The 17,416-nt window shown below is 33.2% G+C and overlaps 1 protein-coding gene and 1 long non-coding RNA gene across 2 annotated transcripts; both read left to right on the top strand.

Moving 5' to 3' along the window:
- The first annotated feature begins 1,987 nt into the window (after nucleotides 1-1,987).
- LOC121125686 (uncharacterized) lies at nucleotides 1,988-3,810 on the top strand. Its single transcript, XR_005866719.2, has 5 exons — nucleotides 1,988-2,468; nucleotides 2,530-2,800; nucleotides 3,061-3,548; nucleotides 3,608-3,746; nucleotides 3,796-3,810. It is a non-coding gene; the product is annotated as an uncharacterized lncRNA (long non-coding RNA).
- Nucleotides 3,811-5,623: 1,813 nt separating this feature from the next.
- LOC121125045 (PR domain zinc finger protein 10-like) lies at nucleotides 5,624-14,320 on the top strand. Its single transcript, XM_040720146.2, is given in 10 exon segments — nucleotides 5,624-6,754; nucleotides 6,757-6,894; nucleotides 7,247-7,486; nucleotides 7,545-8,239; nucleotides 8,299-8,532; nucleotides 8,593-8,717; nucleotides 8,789-8,921; nucleotides 8,986-9,174; nucleotides 11,265-11,534; nucleotides 13,786-14,320. Coding segments are annotated over 10 exon segments (2,925 nt in total). The 5' UTR covers nucleotides 5,624-6,270; the 3' UTR covers nucleotides 14,203-14,320.
- The last annotated feature ends 3,096 nt before the right edge of the window (nucleotides 14,321-17,416 follow it).

Here is a 17,416-nt window from a genome sequence, read left to right as displayed (position 1 = left end):
AATACCTATATAATTCACTCAAATATCCCGTTGAAATATTGGGGGGTCTTTATATAATATATGAAGTAAAATATACTGGGGATTTCTCATTTTTGTTCCAGATTGTTTTAATCTTGACGCATCACATGTACTTAAGTAAAGTAACTCTCCTATTCCACATTATTTTCTCTTTCTTATCTCATCATCATAATTCATAAACGTAATATACATTTGATTATATTTCGTCAAAGAGAGACGGATTTTATTATTAAGCAAGCTCTCATGATGACGTTCCCCCTCCCCTCTCTCTCTCCATATGACGACAATCCAATCCCAAATTCTCATGACATTTTTGTAGAAAAGTGCCTACTATGCATTTTAACCTGTCGTATATATATATTTTTTTTTTTTTGCATTCGTTGTTGCTGAATCGTTGGACCTCTCCAAATGAAGGTGGAAACTACTTATAAAAAATATTTATAACTATAAAAAATCATGCAATGCCTATGAAAGAGTCTCGCTGAGAAGTAATTATATAATATATGTAAGACAAAAGTAGGTAGAAAATAGGAATGAAGTAATTATAAACGTGTGAATTAGCCTCTGGAGTTTTAATTGAACGTATTGTTTCGAGTAAATAATTATACTTTGTGTATATTCATCGACAAACCTGACACATCCTATCTAGCGGAATTTTTTTTTTCTATGAATGAAGACATAAAGGTAATTCCTTAACCATTGTGGACGACATCCACAGTAACAGATTTGAATGAAGTTAGAGCTAATATTAGATATATGAAAGAATGTTTCAGCGGTTCTATCGGTCTCGGTTCTTTAATTTCAACGGTTTTGATTCAGCTTTATCGGCGTTGGTTCTGGTTATCAGTCTCGTTTCTTTTTAATAAAGGCTCAGTTTGTCAACAGTCACTTAAAGCCAGAGTCTATAAGTTATATTCTAGCCTATAGGGCTCTGCTTAAAACAAAGGGCGTCGCTGGAAAATTAAGGCCCAGTAAATGATAATAGATATATCTATTATAAATTTATTTATAATATTTATGAACATATGTTTAAATAAAAAACAATAATATGATTAGCTAATAGTCTGTTAGGTTAATAATATAGGTAATTAATAATTAAATAAACAATATTTATATGCAAAAATACACTTTAAGAGTTGTCCTAGGTGTGTGATGTATTCGTATCATTAATCGATTGCACTAGGCCTTTAAATTCTATTGGATTGTTTGATTAATGATATTGTAATTTTATTCCAATTAATATGATAATAATTGAAAAATATTAATAAATCCTAATTTATAGCAATTCACCACGTTTAATCAAACTTATTTTATACAGGGTGACTAATCATATGTGTGTTTGAACGATAAAAGATGATTATAACTCAAAATTGGTTTGTCTGACAAAAAAATATGTTATCAAAACCTCGCCATATGGCAAAGTTTTAAGGTAAACGATGATTAGAATGGTTAAGAATTACCCATACCACTGTGACCTTTTGTTAATCAAGGTTAATAGAAAAACAAGGATATACCATAACGTTTTTCCTACAAAAGTTTGACTTCCACCACGCTTTTAATTAGTGACTTCAAAGAGTATAAATATTACCAAGAGTAGCTATAAATCGGCTTCCTTGTCCTTTACGGTTAGAGTACCGCTGTCATACTCTATGACATCATGTATGTCCTTCGATACAGCACATCAAATTGAAAATTCTAGCAAGCTCGATTGCATGATGGCATAACCTTGTATTTTATTAACTTTGAATGTAATGGACTTCACTATGTACCTATATAGTCAATTCTAGAGTAGGAAGTTGGCTGGACCTACCACAGCAACTTCGATCAGCTGATGGATTAAACTTTCAATGGGTCAACTTGTCCGAGGGCATCTTCCATGCCAGCTGCAATGTTGTTTTAAGAGATTCAATAATGTCAATTATATTTCAGGTTGCTGAACAAGTTTTATATAAAGTAAATTTTCGGTCAGACCAACCGTTTCCGAGTTTTAATCCTTTTTAATCGTTCAAGCACATATGACTTATGAGGCACCCTATACAAGCTACATAATAATATATAGTCACTCATCATAATTCATTGAGGCCACAATGTTAAGTTGTTAAAAGGATTAGCCTGTTTAGTATCTTATCATCAGCATTAGTTTAGTCTCCAAAGCAGGATCTAAGAACTCTTTGTTATGCGCAATCCAATATTTATCAAAAGCAACAACAATGGAGATGGTAGCGATCGTTGGCTCTGATGATGAAGGATTTGTTCCTACTACTAGGAAAACCTATTTTAATTATATTGGCGAATGGGAAGATCTTAGCATATTAAGTTTGAATCAACTGCGAAGCATTGCAAAAGACTTGGGTATTCCCTCATCATCATCATTGCGCAAGGAAAGTGTAATTCAAGCATTGAAGGCGCATCATGCCATGGACTGGAAGGCTCTGAAAGAAATACTTCCCGTAATTTCCTACTCCCTTTTTTTTTTTTAAATATATAATTTAAAGGCCATTGAATTTCCAGGACTCAATACATCACCGCAAGAAAATCGGCTCCAGATCTCACTTCAAGAATCGAAGGTTTTCCCGAGATAGTTTAAAAAAGTCATTGCCAGAGGATAATCTTAATATGATACTCAAGGATATACCATTGCTATCTGATATCAATATCCCTGAAATTTTTCAGATAATTTTAAAAGACTCACATCAACTCCTGCAATACCTGATTTGACTGGTATCAAGTCTGTTGTACTTAAAAACGTCCTTTTATTGAACCACAGTCTCAATTCGATAAGGTATACACTATATTATATCATCACTTTTTAATAATAATTTCTAATTCTAATGTGATTTTTTCCTCATTTCATATATGATATTTGTAGAAAGTTCTGTTTCAAAATTTATGTTATTTGAAATGTGACTAATTTGTGATAAAATTCTACTAAAAATATTCACAAATAACTTATCTCTCATATTAACAAAATACGATTCCCTACATTTATTATATTATATAGGATTATATCTAATTACCCTTATGTTACGTTTTTTTTTACAGTATTTAGATACAAGTCAGAAGAATTTCAGTAAAATGAAGTCAAAATTTACTCCAAAAACCTCGCATCAAAATCTAGGAGTTATACCCGACTATTATATGCCTTCACGACTACAAGCATTTCAGTGCCGTCGAGCGGAGACCTATGTTACTTATACTTCATTAAATCCAATTTCTTCAATCGGTGATGGATTTTCAAATGAGTTTCAATTTTTTCAGTCTTAATGCTCTTAGATTCCTATTTGTATTTAATTATGTTTTGGATTGTAGTCGTTAATCTATCTTTAATATTATTTGTTATTATTTTTTATAAAAAAATATAACTTATTTAATCAATCTGTATCTAGATTGATAGTTTGCAAGTTAGACAATAATCGTGTAATTATTAATTACGTAATACTATTGGTATCCATTGCAGAGTTTGATTAAATTGGCTCAATCAATGTTAAATTATATATTATTCAAAATCTATATTGAATGGTTGCATATAGGTACATCTGCATGCATAGATCTTATATGTGATTTATATTCTAATATCTATAATTTTCAGTATAACGAATCTGCACCCTTCTTAAAACACATGTATTTAAGCCAATATGCCCTGTATACATTATTGTGTACATTTTGCGATGTCTGTAGAAGTTACTATTATGAAGTTGTGCAAATTGCAACTTATTCCTCGTTAAAGGGTATTATTCAATTAAAACAAGTAAGACCATTGACAGTATTCATTTGCAGCACCCTCTCACACCGCAAAAAGTGTGCAGAACTGGTATATAACAAATTTCAAGGGCTTTCGGGAAAATAATATGTGGTCTCCTGGCAGCCCTTACCTGAATCACATGGACTTTTCTATGTTATCCATCTCTCAGGCCAAGGCTTATACCAAACACCACACCACTAAAGACACTCTGAAGGGTTCCCTCATTCAGAAATGGGACAATATCTCTGATGGAATTGTTCGTGCTGCCTTTGTCCAAATGCCTCCTCATCTCCGCCATGGCTATTTCGAACAAATATTTTTTTTTATACTAATTTATATTGCAATTTGATCACTTTCATAAAAGTTTATGCTAATTGATAAATTTATGCAGAATTTATAAACTAAAACATATCTCATTCCTCACCCTGTATTAAAATAAAATGGTTGTTTCTTTCTATGTATTTATGAGGAGTTTAACTCTGGGCATCTTAAATTTATAATGTGTGAAAGAATACTTATATTTGAGTAATTATAATAGTAAAAAATTAAAGGATAAATATATTAATCATTCAACTTGTACAATTTTTTTGCCTCATCACGCTCTATTTAATAGGATAACTAGTTATTTTGATAAGCAACTATTAATGAATATATTCATCTTATTTGGATCTGTTAAAATTACGCATTTATTAAGTATTTAATGGGAATATAACTATGGGTATTTGAACTTAATAATGAGGCATATAATATTTAATTATCAATGAGTAATGCTCAATAAAATAACCAAAAATGACACCTTTAAAATATCGATGATCCATGAAATATTCAATTAGTACATTATCTTTATCAGAAATATGCTAAAATGTATCCTCTGAACTTTTGGGCTACACGGCAGAATATCTACTTAATAGCTTTTACATGTTACTGATATTATTAAATTAAGTTTCATAGTTATCTGAATCGTTAGGTGTTTCAGAAGATATATTATATAGTTGATCTTCATGATAAACGTAACCCTTACTTAAATAGTTTAATCAATACTACAGTGGTTCCCAACCAGGGGTCCTCGATGCATCAGATATCGAGGGAGTACATTAGTACAACATTGGGTAGTGCATATTTTATATGCCACAAGATATTTAAAAATGCAGTGATGAAAAGGTTGGGAATCACTGGTAAATCATTTCAGGCGTTGTAGTCTGAAAACAATAATATAAATTGGGTGACTCTGAAAAGACTTGTTTTATTATTTCCATGAATCGGATACAATATTTTTAGTCATTCATTTCAAATCCTGAAGGATTGAGAGATTGCCCAATAGGGAGTCATATTATGTATTATTAAGAAAATTAGATCGAAGAGGAGTCTAATAGGATTGATAAGGAGTGTATGAGACTGGATGGAATTGATTAAACATATTTGAGTCCTAATAGAATTACTTGTCTAGGATATATTATAATTTATAAAATAATATAAAAATATTAAGGAGTGAGTGAGGAGAGAAAGGAGGTGGTGTGCGCGGGCGTAGAATAGGAGCAGCTAGAGGAAGGAGGAGAAATGAAATGAAGGCAGAGGTGGCTGTGGTTGGCATTTCTATGACTAATATAGTGAGTGGAGTAGATGGATGAAGTGCACTGATAGTGAGACTGTTGTTCCTAGTGTGTGCTTGTGTCTGTCTGTCTGTCTGTGTGTGTGTGTGTCTTATAATTTAGAAAGAGAAAGAAAAGGAATCGTCCATTTTGAGGGAAGAAAAGAGGCTGAACTTGTAGTTGACTAGAGTGAATAGTGTGTGTGGTAACTGTGTTTGAAAGACGTGAACTCTCTCTAGTTTTGAAAGGATAGTGTGATCGTGTGAGCAGAGAATGCAGAATCATGGATTCGGATCCTAATAATAATCCGAGTCAATCTGAAGCCTCTTCTTCCCCTGAGCCGTCAACGAGTGAGGACGCCGTTCCCTCCCGTGGGGAAGAAGAGGAGGAGGATTACTTTGAGGATGAGACTCTGCACGGAGAGATATCGAACCCTCCTTCCCCTCTGGGAGGTCGGATTGGGATCGTGCACGGGCGCTACAGTGGCTCTGAGCTGGAAGTGATTTCCTCCTCGACGAGTGTGGAGCGTCGTCCTCCTTCGTCATTGCAAGAGGAGCCCCTCATTGACTCGACAGTGGATAGCTCTGGCATGTCCACCTTGTCCGCGCCGAGACCCCCATTGGCGGAGGAGGAGTACCTTTGCCAATCCTCCTCTTTTTCCCTCCAGTCTCCACTTCGAGTCGTTCGCTTCCCGCGGGACTGAACGACGCCATTTCCACGACGACGAGCTCCTCCGGGAGAGAAGAGGAATATCAGGTGCGGAAAAGGTGCCATCCCCACTTTAACGAAGAAAGCAACGGCATTTCCTCCTCTTGCAACAATGATCATCCCATACCGTCCACCAGCTCTGGCCTCAGCAATCAAGACGAAAGTCTACACATTGGACAAGCATTTTCGGGTATTCCACAAAGCTTTCTTCTCATGAGTCCCCGTCACCCACCACCTCCTACATCTCAGAATGGGAATCATGGCCCTGTCACTTCCTCACATTCCTCCATTTTAGAGAGTCTCTCAGGACCTCTTAGTAAAAGACTAAGAACACTCCACAATCTACAACAAAGGCATCAGGATGAACCCTCATCCTCGCCTCCATCTCAAAACGAAGAACCCGCTCAGTCCTCTTCTCAGAATGTAGATTCTAGTGGTCCCTCTCACTCATCCTCAGCAGATGATCCATCTTCCTCCAATAATGAGGATGATCCTATTCCTGGAACATCCTCATATGGAACGCAGCAAACTTTTTCAGTTACAGTGGAAGCACCTTATCCTACAGCTTCATCCCTATCCCATTTAACATGGAATCAAGGAGGATTGTCAAAGGCGCGAGCGTCTCTCCCTGAAGATCTTCTCTTTTTAAAATCCGAAGAGGAAGGGGTTTTTGCCAAAAAGAAATCACCCAGGGCTACCGCTTTGGTCCAGTGGAAGGAAAACGTGTAAAACCATTGGCAAAGGAGTCGGATAAGATTTTATTATTGATTCATAAAAGTACGCCGCAAAAAGACGATAAATTTGCGGGGAGTCGAATCGTCGATGTTTCTAATGAAGGTGATTTTTCTTCTATATATATATATATATGATTTGGGTTCATTTTACAATAATTTTATCAAATCTATTTTAAATATGCTTTCATACAGAAATAATTGCATTAAGCCCACATTTATATGTAAATGTGTACTTCATCAATTTATATATGTTCATTATCTTTGATCATAATCTCTTTGTCTTATTTGCTTATGATGAACCATTTCATTGGAGAAATTGTTGCTATTGTGATGTTTTTAAATATTTCACTAGATTAGTAGTTGATGTAACTCATTGAATGCGTTAATTTACCTAATTGAAAAACCTTAAGAATGATGAGATATTTTAACTATTTATACATTTATGTCCTATTTAGATCAAAGTAATTGGCTACGGTTTGTTAGACAAGCCTCTACTTTTTCCGAGCAAAATCTATGTTTAAGTCAACATGAAGAAGAACTCTATTTCTCAAGTACCAAAGTAATATCTCCTGACGAGGAGCTAAAAGTATGGTACTCTGAGGAGTATGCCCGAGTCAGGAAGTTACCTTTGTTGGAGCATGAATCTCCAGAATTGGAAAATAATTCTATTGATCAAAATAATAAGAAAGATTCTGGTAATGATATTTGACTTATTTGCTATTAATTGGTTTAATTGATCTTTTTATAATTCAGAATCAGAGGGTGAAGAATCCTGGCCATGTTTTGAATGTCATATAAAATGCGAGTCCTCCCAAGCTCTACAAAAACATTTGAATGAAACGCACAAAATGAAATCAAATGCTCCACATCATCGAAAAAGACTTACATCTTGTCGTCAATTTAAGTGTTATGTATGTTCACGGATTTTCCATAAATTGTACAACCTTTGTGTTCACCTTGCCATATTTCATCATTCACGAGATCGTAGAAGAAAAGGTGAGATCTGCAAGACATGTAATTTGAAGTATGCTCATCCAGGGATTGTTGATTGTGGAATGCAACTAATAACAAAAAATTGTATACCTATTCAAACAGCCAAAAAGACTTATGAGTGCAGTGTTTGTGGTCTTCATTTTAATCATGGTTTAATTAGCGATTTGCATGCTTTAAACCATTCCTCTTCTGGTGAAAAGTCTATCGAGGGATTTGCAAGTGGGAGCAAATGGAGGGATTTGATTTGTCCCTTGTGTCATGTTGGATATAATAGTTTTTCAGAACTTGTGCACCACTCTACTATACACGGTTTTAAAAGTGATGAAAAAGAAAACATTGCGAATAATATTCCAACAAGATCCCCAGCAGCTCAAAATTGTGAAAAACACCCGGAAAATGATATCAATTGTCATTCATGTAATAAGTCTATATTAAATACTACCGAACACCTACAGGTATTATTTTTTCATCAATCTCCTTCAACTATTTAAATTAATTTTTTTTTCTATTTTAGAAGCGTGTAATATCCCACAAGATTGAAGATTCTAAACCAATTGTTTGCTCGGAATGTGGGAAAATATTTCTAACAACCAATGGATATATTTGTCATTATAAAATACACTCAGCTGCCAAACGCTCCTATGATTGTCCTATATGTGGTGAAATATTTGATCAAGTTATTCAAATAAAAGAACATGTTCATGTCCATCGAATAAATAATCAATACACTTGTCCCCATTGTAGCAAAGTAAGTATTAAATTCAAATATACGGAAGGAATTGTTTTTCAAGAATAAATTTAATTCCAGGTTTTTTCGGAGTATGCCCTTATCCGGAAGCACATCCGAGCCTTTCACTCTGAAAAAAAGTTTTCTTGTCCCCATTGCGATAAATGCTTTACGGGAGCGGATAAACTAAAGGTTCACCTCGTTAAGTATGTAGTCCAAACCCTATTATAAAAAAGGAGATACATATATATATATTACTAACAACCATATTTTTAAGGCATTCGGATGTAAGAGAATTTTCATGTAATCAATGTGGGAAACAATTTAAAAGAAAAGACAAACTCAAAGAACATGCCAAAAGAATGCATCCTCGAATTGACGACGTTCAAAAACCGAATAACTCATTGAAAGTAATAAATCGATCTCCTCCATTAGTAAATTGTAATTAGTAATGCATTTTTATTTTTTGTAAAGATTTCTTCAGTGGATTATAATTGCTTCATCTACAAATGTCATAAATGTAAACTGGGTTTCAAGAGAAGAGGCATGCTTGTAAATCATCTAGCAAATCGTCACCCTGATATATCGCTCCAATCTGTTCCTGAACTTAATCTACCCATCTTAAAGACAACGAGGGATTACTTTTGTCAGTATTGTAACAAGGTAAAAATTAAAATAAATAAAAAATTGTTACGAAGGTAATTTATTTGTGCGTCAAATTTTTCTGTATATATATAACTGTGGATCTCTTCGATACATAGTTAGTAGAAGTTGTTGTCGCCATGCTACTTTTTTTTTGTTATTGCATTGCTTGTTTTGAAACTGTGTGGTTCCTAGGGAATTTCCTTTTATTTACCCTAAAGGTGTTTCGAGATTTGAGAAATTATGTGTTGCGTTTAAACTATCTTAAGAACCTTGATGATGAGTTGGTGTGGCAAGCAGTGATTGGGATTTTTATTTGTTTTGTATGTTTAATGATTACACTTTCATTAATTGTGGTCCTTTATTTTCGTAGAAGAAATCTCAAGTATCTCTTAATGATCTTTGTTCGGAATATCTTAATTGTTGTGTATAGCGTTTTTATCCTACAAAAAGGAATTCGAGACTATATTAATAATGGCATAAGTACACATATTTTTGTTATTAGATTGGTAACTGGACTTACAACTGGAATACTAATTCCTATATTTGCTACGGTTGTGATTTTTCTTTATCAAAGAAGAGTACTTGGTATTTACTTATTGGCTAATAAGTTGAGAACTGCTCACTATGAAGTAATGATGAAACAACACGAATCCCCACTGCAAGAAAATGACCAGAAATATTCTGTTTGAATAAGTACCTACCTAAATTTCGATAGACTCGTGATTGCTGACTTATTTACTATTAAGTAATTATTTTTGTTGATTTTTTTTAATACTTGTGCATTATTCATTCAGACCATAAAGCTTCTACAAAAATGACTTGTAATAATTCCATTTATTTTCTGTTTGATGAATCATTTTCATCCCATGTTCGTGTTCAGGTCCATTACTAGCTATTTTTCTCTTGGATTACCTTTAGACAAATTACAAATTTAAACTAGAATGGACACTCTGTAGAGCACACACCTCTGCCTATGGTCATTTATCATAAATTGGATCTTTTGCTAAATGAAGTATCTTTATTTAACCTATATATGGACACCAATTTAAGCTCTGTACCTCAATATGTTCCAAAGTTATGGTCGATTATGCATTTTAATCGGTGTTACCTTGACCTTAACCTCTCAAAGTTTAATGGCATCATACTGTGAACATATATAATCTTTCTATCAAGTTTGATCTGTAACTTTTACCATAATCCTGGTGACTAATGAAGAAACAAACAGTGGCAAAAACATAAGCAGGTTATGTTACTAGAATGGACACTCCCCCTAAAATGAAATTGAGTTATGAATCTCAAACTGTTCCAAAGTTATGGTCGATTATGCATTTTTAACGTTTTGTGTTTTCTTGACCTCTCAAAATTTAATGAACTCTTACTGTGACCATATATTATCTCCGTAGCAAGATGGATCAAAATCGATCTGTAACTTTTGCCGTAATCCTGGTGACTAATAAACTAGCTGGGGGAAAAATATAACCTCCGTTCAACATCGTTGGTGGAGGTTATATTATAATTGAGAGCAATAAAGGATATATTTACTACCATTAGTAACCGGTTTTCCTGCGAGTTATTAGACGTCGACGAACGAACACATTTGCTTTAATGATATAGATTTCAATTTTGAAAACAAAATGTCGGTCAAGGGGTGTGTATAATAATGATTGGGCCGTAATCCAAGTAATTCCTAGCCGTGTTACTATAAAATGACGTCACTGAGATATTAAATTTAGAAAATCCGAATATATATTTAAATTTTTAGTATTATTGGGATAAAAATTGGTATAAATGTATTTATGTCCCTCAAATAATATTTTGTTTAATACATTTCTTATGTATTTTACACCATTTGGTTAAAAATATATTCCCAATTTCTTACCCAATTGACGTCATTAGAGTATTATTTTATTTTCTACTATCTAGGGATTGTTATATATTTAGACCTTGGTAACACCCTCCCATGTCCCTTCCCCCGTAATCACGGGGCTGTTCGGGTTCTAAAGTCATGGAGATATTCATGCATTTGTTAGTGCAAAATTACTTAAAAAATAAATATAAAAATTATTATTATAATCTATGTGTTGATTGATGATTGTGTTTGGTTTTAGGTTTACAAGAGTAGCTCGAAACGAAAGTCGCATATTCTTAAGAACCATCCTGGTTTAGAGCTACCTGTCTCAGTTAGAGATCAGGCAGCAGTTCTTCAAATTTCTGATAATTGTGGTGATGATCCAACATTTTCTGCCATGGTTGGCTCCGTTACCTCACAGCCTCATAAATGCGAATATTGTCACAAACAATATGCTTCCAAACCAAAATTACTTCAACATCATCGAAAAAAACACTCAGAAATCAAATCACCACCCTCTACTCAAAAGGTAATTTCCAAAAATCGATTCATATTACTAGTATAACTATTGGTACTTATTTATTCGGTCCAGTTCAGTCTTAGGTCTGTCTTTCGGACTGTCAGTACTAGTGCTGATAGAAAAGAAGAAATAAAGTTCATTGACGTCATCAAGGACATAACTTTATTAGTTTTAGGACTGATATGCATGACTGAACTGGACCGGACCGAGAATGAACTTGACGAGACTGCAGTTTTCCGCCTAAATTAGGACCGACACAACACTTAATTAGTAGTATTGGCAAGTGTTGTGTCATCCCTTATTTATTCGGTTCAGTCCAGTCTTAGGACCGGTCCTTCGGACTTTCAGTACTAGAACTGATTAAAAAAGAAGAAATACACTTGATTGACGTCATCAATTACCGAACTTTATAAGTTTTTGACCTGATCTTCAGAACTAAACAGGGTGAGATTGCAATCTTCAGTCCCAAATAAGGACGGACACTTTACTAATTAGTGGCATTGTGTCACTTCAATATCAATTTTATGTACAGGGCCCTTTTAGGGTCCATGGAGCCTGGGGTAAATATAAATGTGCCGGATCCTTTTTTTGATTTAAAAAAATAATATTCTCACTTTTTTAGAATTTTAATTAATTATTTAATATTTTTTATTAAATGGCATTCCTCGGCGTTATTTGTTAAACTACCGCTCAAAGTTTTACAACGCCTTTGTTGCTCACATTCATTCGAAGAATTTAACACTTTTTTTTATATTTATGAATAATTATGCCCAAGTTTTAAATTAACTATGTATTTATTAATTATAATTGTTTTAAGGGAAATTAAAATAATATATATTTAAAATTTTAAACATTGATACTGAAGGAATTCTTTTTTAACAATATTTTCAGTCTTCCATTAAGATATATAGGGTGCGACAGAATAATTGCCTTTTCCAAAAGGCAATTAAACAAGTTTTTAAATCAGAAAACTTATTATTTTAGTTTCATAATGATAGTACCACTTAAAGTTTTGTTTTACAGAATTTAAAAATCAAATAAGATAGGTGACGTCTACCATTGTTCATACACTGAAAAACTGAACTTCGGTATTTTGATACCTGGATTTTTTTTTTGTTTCTTTTAAATAACATCATTGATAAGTTTTAAAAGGATAGTTATTTGATATAAAAAAGTGTACAATTTAATTATCAATAGTTGTGGATGAGTAGTTGATTAAGTAATTAGTTATTGGCAATTCTGTAAAGATCTTAAAAATGTTGTTTTTCCCAAAAATAAATCCGATTCTAATTACCCGAATTAAAAATTTATAATTATTACATGACGTTGGATTTGATGGCATCAATTTGAGTTTGACAAATTAATTAATCATGTTATTTGTCTACAAACAACTTTGCAAATTTCAAATTATAAAAATCAATTGAAAAAATCGGGTTTTTTTTGTATATTAGAAATATACGCAATCAACTGATTTTCATACATTACACCAATAAAAACTCTATTGCTACATTGCATTTAGTTTAATTTAATAAAATATTCTGTAAAACCATTTTTTGGCAATATTTATGTTCAACGGCAAATACATGTTCCTTTTCACTTTTAACACATAATTAGATATGGGATTTGCGTAAGAGCGCAAGGAGAAGACGGGAGCGAGACATTGTAGTATGGAATTAAGACTTGTTAATATCAGCTGCCTATTATATGATTTTGGGTGGATAAAATGAATAACTGCTTTAAAGAGGAGAGTCTTCTAAATTTCAAATAGCATTAGTGCAGGAAATATATCATGATAATATTTACAAACATATAAATTAGTTTTACTATGCATTTTTAAAACAATTTCAGCAAAAATAGGCAAGAATTCTTTTTTTAGAGGGAGATGTTAAAAAACATGAACAAAAGAGAAGAAAGAGCACACAAAACAACCGTTTTTCCTTTTCTAATTGTTTTACTTAGTTTTTTCTTTGCACACATCCCATGATATGATAGTGACCTCGCTACTACTTTGATAGCCTGATTACCACGCATTATATAAAGGAATATATTGTCGTACCCTGTATAAACCCTTTTAACTATCGATTCTTAAGCATCCAACCATGATTTTTTTTAAATTAAAGAGCTGTGTTTAGTTACGCAAGCTCGATGCTATATTGAGATTTCTTAGAACAAGTAGTCACACAGAACTGTGGATAGACAATCCATAGATAAACATCCACTATTAGTGCTTTATTAATATATCATGTATTTTTCTTTTTAGAGCGTAGAAGCTAAGTCGTCGTCCACGTCACCCCCCTCTACTTCGAACGAAAATCCACCTAACAATACATCATCGCAAAGTGAATTAGTTGAGTTTCGAATGGATACAGGAAGAGTGATCAATTTCAAATCTCTTGAACCTCCACAACAACAGCCGCAGCAACAACCAGATACCTATCATGTATCAGCAGCTGGTGTTGCCTTTGTGCCCTTCATGCCCAAGAGCGAACAACCTCCCAACGATAAAAGTGGATTTGTGACCATTAATGCCTCTGCACTAAAAACCAATCACCATCTACTTGTGGAAGGCCCTTCTAGTCTAGAACCTTCTCACATTGAACATTTAATTAATTCTGCGCAACTGACTCACGTGGAAAGGTCCTCCTCCTCCTCTTCTTCATGGATGTCGTCCACCTAATGATCATCATCGTGTTTATAATTGTTATTGCTATTCATAGAATTATTTAGATATTATTTTCCTTCTATAAATCCTTTCAGATATTTATATGATAATATATAATTGTTACAGTCTTTAATAATTATATATCATTATTGCTTAATGGTGGAGGGAGCTCGTGCACGGCAAAAGGACCCACGTAATATTTTTGGTGAAATAGGGTTATATTGTGATGTAATTAAAATGCAATAATAAGTTAATTTTTGGTAGAGCAAGAGCAAAGTAGAACTATGCCTCATTGCACTATGGAACTTTCCTAATTGTCAGTATCGTTTGTCATTGAGTGTTTAGGTCAATATTTGGTGGAGTATTAGGCATAGAGGCAAAGTAGAACTATAAAATCATATTTCACGAAATCCACGAACAACGATCCAGATAATAGGGAAGTTTCCATAGGACAAAGAGGCATAGTTCTACTTTTTCCATTGCTCCAACTAAAATCGCCCCATTATTACATATATTACACATACAGTTAATGTTTAGAAACCTCTAATTATCGGGTAATCAGCATGTCAAAAGGAACCAACTCCATAGTCAATTGCAAAAGACCAAGACGAAAGGACCAAATTGTCTCAATCAATTTATTGATCAACTTCAAACATGTCAGGACTTCTTAAAGCACCTAACAAGTTAATAACATGTTTAAACACTTTTAAAAGCTTCTACAAAATCACATTCCCTTCAATAACTCAGAACTACTAAAATCTCACTTGGGTCCTTTTGTAGTGGTAGAGCAGTATAATTGTTGTGTACGAGACGCAATGACGTATACATGTTTTAATTTGTGTAAGAAAATTGTAAAAATTGCGACCGATACAGGAGATATATACAGTCAAACCTGTCTTAAGCGGTCAGGCAAGGGAAATGAAAGAAGTGACCGTAAGGTGTAGGTTATCTCTTAAACCAGGTTTGGTCTTTTGAAACATTCAAAAGTTGAAAATAACAGATGAAATAAAACAATAAGGAATAAATTACGTCAGGACCCCTGTCAAAAATGGGAATATTTACGGGAAGAACCAAACTTTTATATGTCATAATTATCGAAAAGAAATTGTTATTTCAAATTTAGGTTCTTCTCAAAAATTTTAACTCCAAAATATTTTTATAAAAAAACATTTGTTTATTAAATAAAGAATGTGTTGTTTTTTTTGTAAAATTTGGCCTTTATAAGATTAATGTAGTGCCAACATTTTCAAATAAGCCTTTATCTAAGAAAATCCTATTCACAGCCCTCAACCCCCACATCATGAAGTCATCATTATATAATTTGTCACTTGCCACAAATACTTCTTAAAATTTGATTTCTTGAATTTATTACTAAATAAATTTATAAAAAATACTTCGGTCTTTTTTAATCTCTTCATTATTAAAGTCAATCCTCCAGTGGTACATGCAAGGCCGGCCTTAACCATAGCGGGGGCCTATACAAAACGAATTGCACGGAGGGGCACTTATCTTTCTTTCCTTTAAAAAAAAAGATGTAATATCGAATCTTGATCTTCAGCCAAAGGAGGGCCCTAAAGAGGTTTTTTGAGAAGGATTCTCTCCTATCTATAGTATAATGATTTATAATTCTGATTATATCTTAATCTGATGTAAATTGTAATACATTGAAAGTGAATAGCTCTACTTGATGTTTGATCGGTCCTTATTTAGGTCCCGTCTAGTTCAGTTTCGGCACAGTCCTGCACATCACTCCTAAAACTTATAACATTATTTACTTGAGGTCACTCAACTCTATTTCTTTTTTTAAGGGCTGATCACGTCGTTTCTTTTATTGTATCCTCCAACCTTTCCTCAGAAAGTTGGCCCAAAATAATTTGGTAGATAGCCAAATAAGTCAATCACACCAACTGCTATTTATTTCTTAATTACTCCCACACTATCATTATCATATTACTTAGTAATATGATAAGAAAAGGTCATATATACGTTTGTAATTGTATATCATAGGCATAATTGCTTCATATGAATAGTAAAATGACCAATATATTTATATAAATATGTTAAGAATCAACAAGAAATTGTATTCCTGTTCTTTTGGAAACGGAGCATATGTATAAAACAACTTTGTTTATATTTCTAAAAGAGTAAATTATGAAACAGCCATGACGTATCGAGTGAATTGACAGCTGACGACAAAATGCATAGTGTATTTTCGTGTAAGCGAGGTAACGCCATGTGATAGGTCCGGTCCTTAGACTGGACCGGACCGGATAAATAAGGACTGACCAGAGAGAAAGCAACAAAAATATTCTGATTTTGAGAAGTTTTATTCAGTTGTTGTGTTTGGTCTACTATTAATGTTATATTTAGTGATGGGACCATTCCAAAAAATATTCTGGTGCCGATGTATTCCAATGCAATTCGTGTAAAAATTCCAGATGTCGATACCGTTTCTTTAATATTTTAAATGATATTTAAAAAATACAATTTTGCTGTAATTGTCTAAGAAACACAATTGATAAAATAAATAAATAGTTACGATTGATAAGTCTCCCAAGAAGGAGTGAAATATATTTTTTTTTACTGAATTTTTTTTAGTCCAACTAGGAGAATTGTTGGTTGTCTTACATCAAAATTAATCTTCATAAAATAAATCACCGTCCTTTATTTAATTTAAATAGTAGACATTAACTAAGTCTACTGTATTAACGTCATATTTTATTAAAAGCGTAGCATTACATTTGTAATTCTGTTCTATCCTAGCTATTTTAGAAACAGACACCAACACTTTACAATAAGAATATGGTCACACTGAATCTCACCCCTCTACGACATTTGTTTCTTCTCTTACATAATCCTCTTTCTGCAGATAGCCGTAACTTCAACTAAGTAAAAGGGATGGCGGGAAGGACTATTGACAAATGTATAGCTACATATTTTATGTCATAGCGTAGCTATTGTAATCCCACACAGTTGTTCTACTCCAATTTAGTTGGAAAGAAGGAACACAAATTAAAACACAATTATTATATACTTTACTAAATATCCATTTGCGATACGTCGTAAACTTCCAATTTTAATACCGGCCTGTAACAAATCAAATAATACTTTATCAATTATAAATTAACTATTTCCTTATAGGAACATTGTAAAACCGATGAAAAGCTCGTGATTTCTCACACCAAAAACCTTGTTTAATAACTTCCTCAACTGAACTGTCATTAGCTCT

Source organism: Lepeophtheirus salmonis, chromosome 10 (assembly GCF_016086655.4).
Source record: "Lepeophtheirus salmonis chromosome 10, UVic_Lsal_1.4, whole genome shotgun sequence".
Lineage (NCBI taxonomy): Eukaryota > Metazoa > Arthropoda > Copepoda > Siphonostomatoida > Caligidae > Lepeophtheirus > Lepeophtheirus salmonis.
This window is presented reverse-complemented; position numbering and strand designations above follow the sequence as displayed.